Source organism: Ambystoma mexicanum, chromosome 12 (assembly GCF_040938575.1).
Source record: "Ambystoma mexicanum isolate Mex_15411 chromosome 12, UKY_AmexF1_1, whole genome shotgun sequence".
In the NCBI taxonomy this organism is placed as follows: Eukaryota; Metazoa; Chordata; class Amphibia; order Caudata; family Ambystomatidae; genus Ambystoma; species Ambystoma mexicanum.
In genome coordinates, this window is record NC_090936.1 from 968,227,025 (window position 1) to 968,242,373 (window position 15,349).

The 15,349-nt window shown below is 48.2% G+C and overlaps 1 protein-coding gene across 1 annotated transcript in view; it reads left to right on the top strand.

Moving 5' to 3' along the window:
• GOLGB1 (golgin B1) overlaps positions 1 to 15,349 on the top strand; it is a 959,320-nt gene that overhangs the window by 847,155 nt on the left and 96,816 nt on the right. Inside the window, exon 17 of the mRNA XM_069629448.1 lies at positions 3,594 to 3,691. Coding sequence (XP_069485549.1) covers positions 3,594 to 3,691 — 98 coding nt within the window. The remainder of the gene's footprint in view (positions 1 to 3,593; positions 3,692 to 15,349) is intronic.

The window sequence follows — 15,349 nt, forward strand, 5'->3', positions numbered from 1 at the left end:
GGTGGCATCCAGGGCAGCTAGTCTGTGCTGCAGCAGGGCTCTACATTTGATCGGAGAGTTTGCCCCCCTGCATGTTTAGGGTTGCACAGGATATGTCATTAGTCGCCATCATGCGTTCCTTCGGGCGCGCTCTGCAAATCCACCCCACCAAAGACAACTGTTGGAAAGACAATGGCAGCATTTCCCAAGGGAAGCAAGAGAATCCTGGTATGTGGTTAAAGGAAAAAATGTAATTTCCCATATAACAAAAATTGAATTCATAACCTAGCAAGTACGTTTTGAAAATCCCAAGTAAGGAATTCATGGGCGCCAATACACTTGGGCACCCGGCTATAAGTACCCCCCCCTCTCTCCCAGACTGCACCAGACGAAACATCTGCATAACAACATGTTTTAACTAGGAACCCAACTCATTCATCTAGGCTCCGATAGCCAAGGCTCGTACATTGTAGTATTAGTGAAGCCCTTCTGTACTGGCGAGCTCCGGTTTTTCAGTCTGGGTCAGCAGGATGGGGCTCAGTGTCCACCCCCACAGTCTTCTTCAGCACATTGCTTCTCTCCCTGGGCCTCCTGAACTTGCCTCGATCAGCAGAACCCGTGCCGTCTGCCGTTTCAGATGCGCAACTCTTCTCCCCGGGCTTCAGCTGGGCTTCCATTAGGTCTGCCGCCTCCTCCTCCTCGGAGCCAATTGCAGAATGACAATTGTGATATTCAAACAACAGTTTGCATGGGAACCCCATCTGTAGCCGTTCTGTTGTGATTGCAGCCATGATGGCACTACCTGCAGCTTCCTCCTGTTGGCCAGAGTGTGTGGGGAAAGATCTTGAAACAATGAGAGCTTGGGCACTCGGAATTCTACCTCCTCTTTTTTTGCAAGCCGCCGCTATCATGACCTGCTTCTGCTGAAAATAATGCTCCCTCCAGAGGACGTCGGGAACCAGATTGCGACACTGCTGGGCTGAGGAATAGACACTGGGCGTTTTATCCACTGTGACATCTGCTGTATCCGGGAGGTCCAACGGGGTGCGAAACAGATTCCGGACGTAATCAGCCAACTCTTGATAAGGTATGTGACGCAGGAACCCTCGTAGCCGGACATTGTTCCTGCGTGAACGGTTTTCTAGTTCCTCTTGTTTGGCCCAGATTAATTCCTGCTGTTCTTCTATTCCCACTACCCTGTTAGCCAGTTCAGCATGATCGTGGACTTGGTCACATACTGTAGCTTCCATGTCCCTTACCCGGGAATCCAATCCAGAAAGGTGGGAATTAAGCTCAGCAAATGACTTTGTCACTGCTTCCTTGGTGGATGTCATTTTGGTCATGACATCTTGTCTCAAGGTGGAGAACATGTCATGAGGTCCTGCTTAGTGAAGGAGGGGTTCCATGGAAACAGTTACGGGGTGGAGAGTGGACCTCCGTTCTGACCGCCTGCATCTGCTTCCCCATGCTGTCCTGCATGGTCAGGAGAGACTTAATGTCCCCCGCCTTGGCCCTTGCTCCAGGCTTGGACATCCCAAATCAGGTAGAGCTCCAACATACTCCTGCAGCTCGAACCCCCGCCAGCCCCCAGGAATGGGGGATGGCACCCCGTTAAAGCACCACAATGATTTCAGAGGCCCCCACGCAGCCCTCACTCCTGCACACCATCAGACATGCAAGAATGTGGTGGGGGGGGCAAGGATGCCAGTCCGGGCCAGGGAGGGTGCGGGGGGAGACAGACCAGTTCCATGCCCTGTGGGTGTAGGCAGAGACCAGGGCGAAAAGAGGTCCTTGGGCTCCATTATAGAAGCAACAATAGGACCTGGGACTTCCATAAGCGGTGGCCATACAGACAGCGTGCCGTTGGGATCCCAAGTATGTTAACAGAGCATTGTTGGGAAGGTTATTGCTGGAGCCAAGGGGTTTTAATTAGTTCCTCCTAGGACACTGATCCGCGCTGGTGCCTCCTGCACCTACCGGCTCCTTAGATTGAGCCCCGCTGGGATGTCCGAGCACTGCGCCACCACTCCAGCGCTCCTTGTAGATCGGTGGGGCGTGCTGCAATCCCTGGATTGCCACAGCTGGGAGATGCCCCAAGCAGGGGGCGGCAGCCAATACTCTGGAGCTAAGAACTTGCTCCCATTCGCCTGCCACGCGGGGCAGCGAATGGACTCCTTCGCTCCAGCCTGTCACGCTGGCAGGTCTTGCGGAGATCTGCTCGGCCCAAGCTGCACACGCCGGCCGCCTTCTAATTGTGTCACGTTCAGGCAATTCGCTCCTCCGCCACCCCAGCCGGGGAGGCAGCAAGGGCCACTACTGTCCCAGCGGGGGCTCCCGATCAGCTGTCATTTACGCCCCAAAGTGTGGTCGCTACCATTTTTGTTCGCCTGGAGAATGGCACGCCAAGCCAAAGGTCATCGGAGCCCCGGGTCCTCAGTATCCAAAAAGAGGGGCAGAGTGGGCTCCTGCTTGTTCTGCGCAGTCTGGGAAGGGTAAGTTGGTGAAAATTATTTCGAATTAGACAGCATTAGGGAGTCTCCAGGTGCCTCAAGACGTAGCCTACAGCTGGCACATCTTCATCTGTTGCTGCCTGACCCAGTCACTCCTAAAGAGTGCATTTGAGAAACAGCTTCATTTTGATAAGGGCTTCTGTACCCACCCTTTTATGTTCATGACTAATATCTTTTATGTATTAATCAGCAAAAGAGGGTCCCTAATGGTACACATTCGACTTGGCTGTTTTTCCCTTAACACAGTAACTGGCATCTTAAATGAGGGTGGTCCGTCAGACCAAAGCCCCTTTTATCGTTTGAGACTACCATTCATTTTCCATTGTTCAGCCATCGCTATAAGCTATTGTGAAGGAAACCTCTAATCCCATTGTGTAACTGGAGCTTTTATCTTCACAGACCGTGATAGTTTTATCTGATATCAGTTTTGGATATTTTTAATTATTTGATAGCAACCTATTTAATTGGGCTAATGAAGATTAGCGATAGTATTCTTACTCTAGTCTGGATAGCTAATTAATTAGACACATATTAAATAGCTCAACTATATCTTTCCATTCTATATTTTAAGTTGATAACTGTTAGGCTGCTGTTTGTAACTGAAAGTAAAATTACCATAAATATAACCGTAGAATTTAGATGAGAGCATTGTGTTCTTGTATGAGATTATTAAATATCCTTTTATCAATTTATATACATTTTTTATGTAGGTTTACTAAACCAAAATGTATTTTTGTATGTATGTATTTTTGTAGAACTATTTTAATTTAACTGAAATAAAGTGAAATTGGATTGATTGTCATTGTAAGCTTCTTCCAGTTAAAAAAGAAATACATGGATTATCCAAGGAAGATAAACATTCAGCTGAATCTCTGTAGATGGTGAGCTGTTGTGATTGTTCATAAGACTTTAACTAAAAATCGACCCTGGTCTTTCAAATTGAGTGCATCATTCCTCTTCATATCAGAACAAGTAATTCTATGCAGCCCATCCCGTCACTACTTCGGGAGTCGACATCCTGTTCCCCTAATCTAGTCATTTTAGCTCCATTGTAGCTAATATTTGACTTGCTTCCTTTGTTCTAATGATTTTTTTCTGTTTTAGGGAGAACCTATGACTGATGCTGCCCCCGGTGCTCCTCAGGAGAAGAATGAACTCAAAGGCGAGGCGCTCTCCTTGGAAATGAAGGAGCTAATGCAAAGGCAAGTGCATCTACCATCAATGTCTGTTTCTATAGACCTGTATCTCCTTGATTCGATTGAGGAGATTGGCTGGGTAGACTGTGTAGCACCCCGGGTTCAGGGTTTCTGTGACCCGTCCACCATTGTGAGTGTGTGTGTGTCCATGTGCGTGTTTGTGTGACGGGTGTGTGTCTGCATCCCCAACATAATACAGTCTTTGGAGCATGCAGCTCACCCCGATTGCCCCCCACCCCGCAGGGTGTTTAGGGGAGAATTACCTATATTCCATAGTCTCAGAGAGGAGAGAGAGCTGTGTGTTCCCAGGTTAGACTTGGGGGAGAGTAATTTGTACCCAAATGCAGTTATGACCCTGTGGTGTGATTCGGAAGAGTTCTTTTTCAATGCTGCTGAGGGTGAGGCACATGTCGCCCATGGTGTGGTTACAGTGTCCTTCTGGTGTGATTGTAGGGAAAGAATAGGTCTACCTGGTGTAATTATGGAGGAGGAACTGGGTACTCTTGATGTGATTGGGAAAGGAGACGGATGCAAAGACCTAAGATTTAACACCTCCCTTGAGGGTAAGAAAGGCAGCTGTTTGCCCTGGGAACCAGCTCAAGCAGAGGACCAATAGTGGTAGTTTTAGTAGTGTGGAGCAGAGAGGAGTAGTAGCGAGAGGGGAGCAGTAGAGGCGTGAGGAAGGGAGCATAGTAGGAGAGAGTAAGATCAGAGGGTGGAGTTAGACAGAAAGGAGGAGAAAGAGAAACATTGGTGGCATAGAACAGTAAGTGTAAGGGAGAGAAAGGAGAGGCTAGTGGAGTAGTGGGTTGGGAAGAGTAGAAGGTGAAAAGGGAGAGAGACAGATGTAGGGAGAGGGTGAAAAGGGAGAGAGACAGATGTAGGGAGAGGAACAGTAGAGCATGTAAGAATAGGCCAAGTGAGGGCTGAGCTTCAGAAAGGCACCTAACCTGATGGTACACAGTAAACATCTAAAAGAATTGCCTTAAATTTCAGGTAATTGGTTTCCCGACCAACTACACGGCCCGCCCTCCAGATCTGCTACTTTTTTACATTCTGGGGTTCTTGATATCAAAACTTTGAGGGGTACTTAGCAGGCCTTCTTGTACGCTAGTCCTGCATCCCACCTGATCAATGTTTCCTATATTCCTGCGGGGACAATCCATCCCCAGTGTTCATCCTTCTAGGATTGTGTCCTCCCACGTATTCCTAATCCTTGATAGCTTCCATCAAGCATCAACTCTTTGGAAACTTTTTTCTCAGCAGAGGGCACGTGCGTCGACTCGTGGCCCTCGAAGGCCTCTGTCCGCTCTCAAGCATGACTTCACCGACTGTATATATAGCACACACTGACTGCTCCCGTTACTTCAGTTCTGTTTTTCCGCTGTACAGTTCACTTTGGATCAATTCCTGACTTCATGTCACTGGTTGTTTTTCAAAATGGTGACTCCAAAAACAGGCTGTAAGAGATGTGCCGAGTGTGAGTCGAAGATGTCCATTACAGACCCACACCACATTTGTCTCTGGTGTCTGGGAATCAAGCACAAGATGGAAGACTGGATCCTCAGTCCATGATGGGAAAGACGTTGAAGAAGAGGAAGGGTAAACTCGCTTTGAGTAGGCCCCCTTCAACGTCCCCATCGGCAACTCCTTTGAAGAGAAGGTCTCCTAGAAGAAGGCCAAGAAGAGCATAGATCGAGCTCGTTGTCCTCCAACTCCTAGCCCGATTGCAAGGTTGTTTATCCAGGTAAGTTGGCATCTAAGGCCTGGTGGGAGGATTTCTGCCTCTGGGTGTTGAAGATATTTGAGAAGGCTGCTTCTCCCGCCCCTTTCGTGAGAGCGCAAGAAGAGCTCTGACCCTATCGAGCCTCCTAAGGCTGAGGTGGTGTCTAAAAAGGGTTCTGCTCGCGCGCACTCTGTTAGGCAAAGTTTGCATGCAGTACCCTCTGGGACTACTACACACAACTATGACTACAGGTGTAAGCAAAACCAACCTTTGGTATAAGTCTGTACCACACAGTTTTTGGTAGCGAGCTGAGAAGCCAGGCTTATCTCAAGAGGGAATGTGAACTTGTAATGAGGTTACACAGAGGTCTACAATCACAAGTATTCAAATAGACTCTTATACTCAAGGTTTCTTGGTAAAACACTTATTAATTTATTACACAGTCAGTTAGAAAACATTCACTAAAAGGAGGCAATCAATATCACACAAAAATATACTACAGTACTTCACACTATCAGGTTCTGAGGCATTTAAACTACTTTGAAGGAGGAGCAAAAAGGCATAAGTTAATAAAACGAATAATAGAGTTACTCTTAAACAGTGCAAATAGTTTGAGTTCACTAGAGGAGTTGTCCCAATGCAATGATAGGTCAAAGTCAATGGGCTAGAGTCTTGTATAAGTAAAAACGGTTCTGGTAGTTAAACGGAAAAGTCTTTGCCACGGTTCTCAGAAGTAGTTCATACAAGAAAGCTTTATATGTCGGGTCACAAGCTGACTTGGCCTGCAAGTTGCCAAAGTTTCATGCACTTTCGCAGTGAGAGGTAAGTTCTCTCGGACGGGTTTTCACAGTACCTTAGATTGAAGAAAAAGTTGCAGCTGAGGACTTCTGTTCCTGCAGATCTCGCTGTTCCTGAGCCTCAGTCGTGGGGACAAAAGGGAGGAAGTTGGGGGACTCCTGCACTGCATAGGGACTGGTCACAAAGCTGGCGAACTGGCAAATCTTCGATTTCGGTAGCTGTAGTCAAGCACACAAACTGGTGTCCCCCTTGCTATTCGGTACTCTGCAGCACTCTGAGGAAAATACAACCAGCTCCAAGAATGGTATCCGGGTAGCTTACAAGTTGATTAGTCCTACCAACTCAAAGGAAGAAGTCGTCCTTGAAGGGCTTCTCTGTCGAGGTGAACTTGGCGATTCGGACCTGCAGCAGGGCTTCACCAGGCAAACCAACAGTCCAGGAGTTGCCGCAGCTGTCCTCTTCCAGCTCGTCTTCGGTTCTTTCCTTTCCAGTGGTCAACTCTGCCTTCCAAGCCAAGAGACTCGCCTTTTAAACAGTTTTCTACCATTCATTCCAGCCTAGCTGCCAATCACCGAGCAGGGTGGCTGTCCTTGCCAGACAGTTAGACAGCAAATCACTCCAGAGTGCATTTGGGTCTCCTAAAAGACTAAGCACAGGGAGTTTCGGGCACCTCCCTCACTTCCTGCCCACCCCAGACACTCGGGCGCCAGAGGCGGTCTTCAGTCCTGAAGCCCGCCAAAGGCGTAGAAACAAAGGGACCAAACTTGGTTTAGCGCGCAGAGACAAACTCTAGAAGGACCTTTCCAAAAAGAAATGGCGAAAAAAGAAGACCCGTTTAAACAAAGGAGACTCAGAAGCCATCTTGAAAAACATGGCTCCCGCTATTTAACGCTACCGGTGTTCGCGGTCTGGTAAAATCTGGTAGTTCGTTGTAAAACCACTGCCACCAGCCATTTCGAGAGAAAAGGGTAGCATTGGACTGCTACATGAGTTTCTAGGGGATACTAGGTAACCCCTCCAGCACTCTATTGTAAGATAGGGTGGGCTGGGCTGGGCTAGGAATTTTAAGACTAGTAAAGTCAATTTAACTTTACATCCTCTGGGAAACAGTAGTTTATCCCAGAGAAGGTATTTAAACCTTGGTGTAGCCTAAAAAGCTTCCCTGTGTCACTGCACTGAGGGTGCTGTGTGACGCACATGAAAAGATGATGCCTTTGGAGTTATCTAAAACTCCATAATCCATGAACACAAGAGTAAAACGCACATCAAAATACATGAGAGAGTGGGAAAAAAAGGCTCACACTCTCTCCAGGAATAAAATCAAGTCCTCAATATCCAGCAAGTTGCTGGGGGTCTCTAAGGTGAAGGGAATTAGAACATTTATGAGAATTCTCCCTAACAGGATTCCACAGATTTAGAGTTGTCTCTTGAAACAGAGACCCTAGCCTTGTCAGAAACCGTCTCTTCTCCTGTTGGAGCAGTTGAAGTCACAGGTTTTGTATTACAAGGCCTAGTAAGAAAGCTATTCTTATATTTCTTGTTACTTTTTTTGTATTTCAGTTTTCCCGGCCTGGAAGTTTCCTTCTGGGCACTCTGAACTAAAGGAGAAAACTTAATTCCTACTTTTTCGGGTTGGCCAAGAACACCTAAGTTCTGGACACCCTTCTGGATCACCTCCATGATAAGTGGATTTTCAGGAGTATCCATTTTTAGAGTTTCATGAACCACTTCGACTGCAAGTGGGATTTCAAGTGGTTAAGCCACTACAGATTTATCTGGAGGGGCCTTTATTCTAAAGGACATACACCACACAGGGTGTGACAGGAACACCAAGGTTCTTGTCAGTCCTAGCAATTGCCTCCACAGCAGATGGTCGTGAGTCCAGGTTTTGTGATACAAGGACCCGCTCCACTGTCTTTGAGGTTAAAAAGGGACTTGCTACCTCAGGCTCAGCTGTAGGCAGAGTCACATCTGTGACATTAACAAAGTGTTTACACAGTGTTATATGTTGAACACAAACACTTCCGTTCTTGTCAACTGGGTGAACCACTTCCACTGTGGGTGGTTTTTAAAGAGGTTTGTTCACCTCAGTGTTAACTGAATGTGGGGTCACACCTAATGGCATTACACCATATTATGGATGGGACAGAAATATTTAAGTTTTTGTCTACCCTATGAACCACTTCCAGAGTATGTGGATTTTCAAGAGGCTCAGTCACCTTAGCAGCAGCTAAAGGTGGGGGTCACACCAGTGACCTTTAACTTTGTGGGCCTAGGGGTTGGTCCCTATTTGATGTTATGGGTGCTACACCCAAGTGCCCTTCAGAGTGGCAGTTAATGCTTTTTATCTCTGAGGGGTCCATTAAGGCGACCTCTCTGTCTTCAATTTTAGGAGCCTCAACCTTTTAACAAGGTGGCTCAGCTGAGTCTAAGACCACAGCTTTTCTGCTACACTCAGTGTTAACAGGTTCTTTAAGGGATGAGGAGATTGCACTTTTAGACCTACCTTTATACTCGGAGTCCCTTAAGGGGTTTAGATACTGAACTTTGATTTGAGCCATCTCCCGAGGTCCTGTGTGTTTCCAGAGCTGCGGAACCCCAATACTTGGAGACCTGCTGCGCATTTCAAGTGCATTGTCATGGAAAGGCTGAATCTGTCCAAGTCTTTGCTGAGCCTTCAAGGGCACTCCAGAGACTCAATCCAACTCGAGCACACCCCCTCATCAGAGTGTTGGACTGCAGGAGCTGAAGAAGATTGACTGGGAAAATTGCGTCCTTTGTTGGTGCTGCAATAAAGGCGCCAAAACCGCAGAGTGATCAGAGAAGTTGCTGAAAGCTGTGCCAGAGGTCCTCCCTCGAGACTGCTGCTGAGTGATCCCATCCATTGTCCTGCCTTTTGTCATTGGACCAAGTAATCCAGAGGTCGTTTCCAGAGCTGCAACATCACGGAGCATCCACCACAAATGTTTTCTTCAAACCTAAAGTACTGTGGGGAAAAGGGTATTGCTTACCTTATTCCAGAAAGTCGCTCCAGAGCATTGGTGTGCACATAGAGGTGCCCAGGGCAACATACCTCTTACCTCTGACTCAAGCCAGTGCTTGTGTCCCTTTTAGCAAGTCCTTTAACAGGGTCTCCAACGGTGGTTAAGCCTTCTTGTAGCTTCTTTCCTAGAGACTAGAAAGTATCCACAGGAACTTTTGATTTCTACTACTTTGCAAGACTTTAAGCCGCTACAAACTGACATTTAGCTAGGGTTGCGTTTTTGACTTTGGAGGACTTGCTGTGCTGCAAAACTACCTCTAGAACCTGAAGCTTTGCTAGCATAACTCTAACCAACAGTTTTCCTTCCCATAAATAACTTTCGAAGGGATTGTGTCCTCCGACGTATTCCTTATCTTAGATATCTCTTTCCAGCTTGGCTGGCCTCGGAAATTTTTTCTCTAGAGGGCGCTGCGCGTCGACATCCGCCGAGTCGATGTCCCTCGACAGCCGCCGTATCGACGTTGACGTCATCCTGCCTATAAAGGCCGCGCGCAGCGTCCGTTGCTCAGTTCCGTTTTTCCGCGCTTACTCAGTGCCTCGGAATATCGTTGCTCAGTTTCCTAGAGAATTAATCCAATTTCCTCGAGATATTCGATCCATACTCGATGGCTTCCTCGTCGGAACCGACGACCCCTCGGTCCGGTTTTAAAAAATGCCGAGACTGTGGAAAAAAGATGTCGCTGATTGACCCTCACAGAGTTTGTCTGTGGTGTTTGGGAGCTGAACACCATTGTTCGGAGTGCGAGGACTGTATGTCCATGACAGCTAAGGCCCTGAAGGAGCGTAGGGGGAAGCTGGAAAAAGGTAAGACTTCTAAAGCTTCTTCTTCCTCAACGAAGTCGAGACATTCGTCTCCTCGTCACCATTCGCGCTCCAGGTCTCGAAGCGGGTCCCATCACTCCTCGAGATCGAAGCACTCGAAGAGGAGGCGTCGAAGATCCCCTTCTTCGTCCTCCTCTTCCTCTGTTTCACCTAAGAGAATCCCTTGCCCCACGAAACATAGTTCCCGGGCTGAATGGGAGGAATTCCGAAAAAATATGATGAGCGTCTTCGAGAAAGCGGCCTCGACCCCCTCGAAGACTGCCGAGAGCGATGCTCTGGTCAAAAGGTCCAAAACGCCGCGAGTCACAGTACCCGGCGAAGGAAGCTTCTCGAGCGCTTGATGAACCCTCGAGTAAAGCTAAGACCTAATCCTTCTTCGAAGGTTCCGTCGACGCCGAGGTCGGTGTCTTCGACGCCGTTGTCGAAGGGACCTTCGACACACTGGTCTGTCGACTCGACGCCATCCTCAACACCGGCATCGACGCCAAGGAAAGTCATGGTTGCGGCGCACCCAGTGGCTATTCCCAGGTCTTCGATGACGATGTCGTCGAGATTGTCGACATCCTCAAGCAGAATTCCAATTCTATCGAGGACCTCGAGGCCTCCGCCTTTGTTTTCGACGCCACGTTCGAAGCCTTCGGCGTCGATGACATCGACGTTTTCGAGGCCGATTACAACAAGTTTGGCACCCTCTGCCTTGGAGATGGGTTTCACACCCTTTGTGAGTTCAGACCAATTGAGAACAATGTCCTCAATTATGGAAGAGGGAGAACTATCTGACCAAGAAGAGACATTTGAGTTGCAGGGATCTGCAACCCCAGTTCAAGAGGAGTTATCCTCAGAGGAACGCAGATTAAAGGAACTCCATGATTCCTTACATGAGGCAAGTGGTTTAGACACTTCCCCTGAGGTGGAGTTCGCTAAGCCAGACCCGGGGGAGCATGCTGAAACCCCTTATAGAGCCTTAATGGCCAGGATCTCAGAATTTATGGGGTGGTCAACACCTTCACAGGCTTTCCAACAGGATGACCTCATGGATATTCTTGATAAAGGTCCACAGGAGGATCCTGTAGTACCTTTTCATAAAGCTCTTCAAAGGAAAATCATGACGAACTGGGAAACCCCAGATGTCGTCCCGGCAGTAAATAAAAAACTGTCTACTAAATACAGGGTATCTTCTGCAGACCCAGAAAGTCTGGTGGTACAGGCAGCATCTTCTACTGACATCAAGACTGCTTACCCTACCGTCCCACAGGACAGGGACGATAAAAAATATGATGCTGTGGCTAAGAGTCTTTTCGGCATGTAGCATGGCGTTAAAATCTATTAATGCTACTTGCACCCTTGCTAGATTTAGCCATACACTTTGGGAGTGTGCTTCTACAGCCGCTGACAGCATCCCGGAGGGAGAAGAAAGGGAGGCGTTCCTAAATATCATACAGGACGGTAAAGACGCTATGTGCGAATCCCTCCAGACGGGCATTGATTCGGCTGACAGTATCAGCAGAGCAATGGCGGCAAGTACAACAACCAGGAGATTTGCTTGGTTGAGAAAGTCTGGTTTTGCCCCAGATGTGCAAGCCAGGCTCTTGAACATACCATTTGATGGCTCGTCTTTGTTTGGGAAAAAGGCGGATGACAGTTTAGAAAAACTGCAAACATCAAAGGCAGCAGCAAAATCCCTAGGCGCTGCAATCCGTCAGACACCTTTTCGTCCCACAGGAACCTCTGTGAGAGGCAAGTCCTTTCGCTTCTACTCCGCATTCGGAAGAGGTAGAGGACGACAAGCTCAAAGGGGACAAAGAAGAACTACCCGAGGTGGACGGGGTAGATATTCAAAAGCCGCAGCAACAGCAGGTGCCTCTTTACCATCGGCATCTGCATCAGCCGCCCCAAAACCACTCTGAGGACTTCCCTCACAAGACACCTGTAGGAGGCAGGTTAACTCAACATCTGGCGGAATGGCAGGCTATCACGTCAGATGCTTGGGCATTGGAGACAGTTGCACAAGGTTACTGCCTGCCTCTCCTACGCATACTTCAGAGTCATCCACCGGGGATCAGCTCTCAAAAAGCTCCATATCCATTCCTCTTGCAGGAAATTTTAGACCTGCTAGAGAAAGGTGCCATAGAACCGGTACCTGTAGCGGAGAGGAACAGGGGCTGGTACTCCCCTTACTTTCTCATTCCAAAGAAAGACGGAGGACTGAGACCCATCTTGGATTTGCGAGAATTGAACAAATTCCTCAGGAAAGACTAATTCAAGATGTTAACTCTTTCTCAGATCCTTCAGGCCCTTCAGTTCCAGGACTGGTTGGTATCTCTGGACCTTCAGGACGCTTATTTCCATGTGCCAATCCATCTCAAACACAGGAAATACCTGAGGTTCGCAATTGGCAACTCTCATCAATTTCGAGTGCTGCCATTTGGGCTGACCTCCGCCCCGAGGGTCTTCACCAAGTTAATGTCGGTAGTGGCTGCAAGTTTAAGGAGGGAAGGGATTCACGTCTACCCCTACCTGGACGATTGGTTGATCAGAGCTGTATCTTCGGAACAAGCTCGGATCCAGCTAGATCATGTTTGCCACTCCCTTCACAGACTGGGCTTCTCCCTCAATTTAAAGAAGTCACAAATGATACCATCGCAGAGACTCCAGTTCATCGGAGCGATCCTGGACACTTCCCTGGGAAAAGCCTCGCCACCAGAGGTGAGGGCTCAAGATATTCTACAGATGGTTACCAAGTTTCAAAATGCCCAACGTCTCCCAGCCTTCGACTTTTTGAGGTTGCTAGGCCTCATGGCATCCTGCATTTTCCTAGTGCCAGAGGCTCGCCTGAGAATGAGATCCCTCCAGTGGGCACTGAGAACTCAGTGGTCACAATTCTCAGGGAGAATGACAGATCTTCTTCAGGTTCCCGACAGGGTGGCTCGAGACCTTCAGTGGTGGGCCTGTCAGGAGAACATTCTGAAAGGAGAGCAGTTTTGGCAACCCTGGCCGGAGATAACAGTAGTCACGGATGCCTCACTCACGGGGTGGGGAGCCCACGTCAACGACTTGACCATCAGCGGTCGTTGGTCTCCATCGGAGTCCAGACCTGTTAGAGCTGAGGGCCATCAGACTTGTGCTGAAGGCTTTTCTGCCATCTGTACAAGGAAAGAATGTCCTGATAATGACGGACAACACAGTGGCCATGCATTACCTCAACAAAAGAGGAGGCGTAGGATCACTACCTCTGTGCAGAGAGGCAATGCAGCTCTGGTTTTGGGCAATCCAAGAAGGAATCTCTCTATCAGCAGTTCACCTAGCCGGAGAGAAGAACTTGACAGCGGACGCTCTGAGCAGGCAGAGCACAGTCTCAGTCTCCCACGAGTGGGAAGTAGCTCAGGAAGTCCTTCAAGAGATCTTCGACCTTTGGGGAACCCTTCAGGTGGATCTGTTCGCCACCAGTGTCAACAGGAAGTGCCATCTGTTCTGTTCAAGGGAATTTCCCCCGAGAGGATCTCTGGGAGACGCGTTCATAGTGGACTGGGAGTTTCCGCTTCTGTACGCATTTCCACCGGTCCCTGTCATTCCTCAAATGATCAGGAGGTTGAGAAGATTCTGGAAAACCATGATCCTAATTGCCCCGGATTGGGCCAGGAGAACGTGGTACCCGGACCTTCTAGACTTGTCCATCTGCCCTCCAATTCGACTTCCACTCAGAGAGAATCTGCTCTCACAGAAGGGAGGTCAGGTTCTCCATCCAGACATCAAAACCCTCAACCTTCACGCTTGGCTTCTGCAAGGCTGAGGTACAAGGATTGGGACCTCCCTGATGATGTTATGGAGGTGTTGCTTTTGGCAAGAAGGCCAGCAACAAAATCTTTATACCGCTGCCGTTGGAACATATTTTGCAGCTGGTGTAGAGAAAAGAATATCGATCCCTTTTCATGTGGTACACCAATGGTTTTGTCCTTCCTACTTTATTTAGCGAATTCAGGCCTTCAAGTTGGCACCATCAAGGGCTATCTCGCAGCGCTATCCATCTTTAAGCGCACTGCGGAAGAACCATCCTATTTAAGTTACCCTTGGTAATACAGTTTCTAAAGGGGTTAACTAACGTTTATCCCCCAAGACCATTCCAGGTTCCCCTATGGGATTTAAACTTAGTCCTAACTTTCCTGATGGGCATACCTTTTGAACCACTCCACTCTTGTTCGTTAAGATTTCTTACCCTTAAGACTGTTTTATTAATAGCACTTACATCTGCTAGAAGGGTGAGCGAGTTACAAGCTCTTTCTTGTAAACCCCCTCATACAATCTTTCACAAAGACAAAGTTGTTCTGCAAGTGAAGCCTAATTTCCTCCCAAAGGTGGTTTCTGAATTTCATATCACTCAGAAGATTACCCTTCCATCTTTCTATCCTCCTCCTCATCCGGGGAAAGAGGAAGAGAGGTTACACAGGCTGGACCCAAGAAGGGCTTTAAGTTTTTACATTAGTAGACTGGCTAGGATAAGACAAGCAGACCAGCTGTTTGTAGGCTACGCAGGTCACAGGCTGGGGTTACCGATAACTAAGCAGACCATTTCCAGATGGATCATTTTAGCCATTTTGGAATGTTATAAACTGGCAGGAAAAGAGCCCCCTCGAAATCTTAGGGCTCATTCGACCAGAGGTATTGCAGCTTCATCGGCCCTCAAAAGAGGAGTGCCGGTTAGAGACATATGTGTGGCTGCCACATGGTCGTCCGTCCATACCTTTACACGGTTTTACAACTTGGATTCCTCCTCCAGTCAAGAGACTAGGTTTGGAAGGGCAGTATTGCACTCTATTCATCAATAAGAGGAAGCATGAAGTCAGTACTCCCACCTCCAATAACAGAATACTGCTATGGGAGCCTATCTAAGATAAGGAATACGTCGGAGGACACAATCCCTTCGAAGAACAAGTTACTTCTTACCTTGTAACGTTCTTTCGATGGGATGTTCCTCCGACGTATTCCTTATCGACCCTCCCATCCATCCCCGCAGTACTACTTCCCTTGTTGTTGCAGCTTACGCTCCTTCAGGGTGATTAGTCTAGTCCAGAAAGAATTATTGTGGGCTACAAAACGGAACCGAGCAACGGACGCTGCGCGCGGCCTTTATAGGCAGGATGACGTCGACGTCGATACGGCGGCTGTTGAGGGACATCGACTCGGCGGACGTCGACGCGCAGCGCCCTCTAGAGAAAAAATTTCTGAGGCCAGCAAAGCTGGAAAGAGATATCGAAGATAAGCAATACATCGGAGGAAC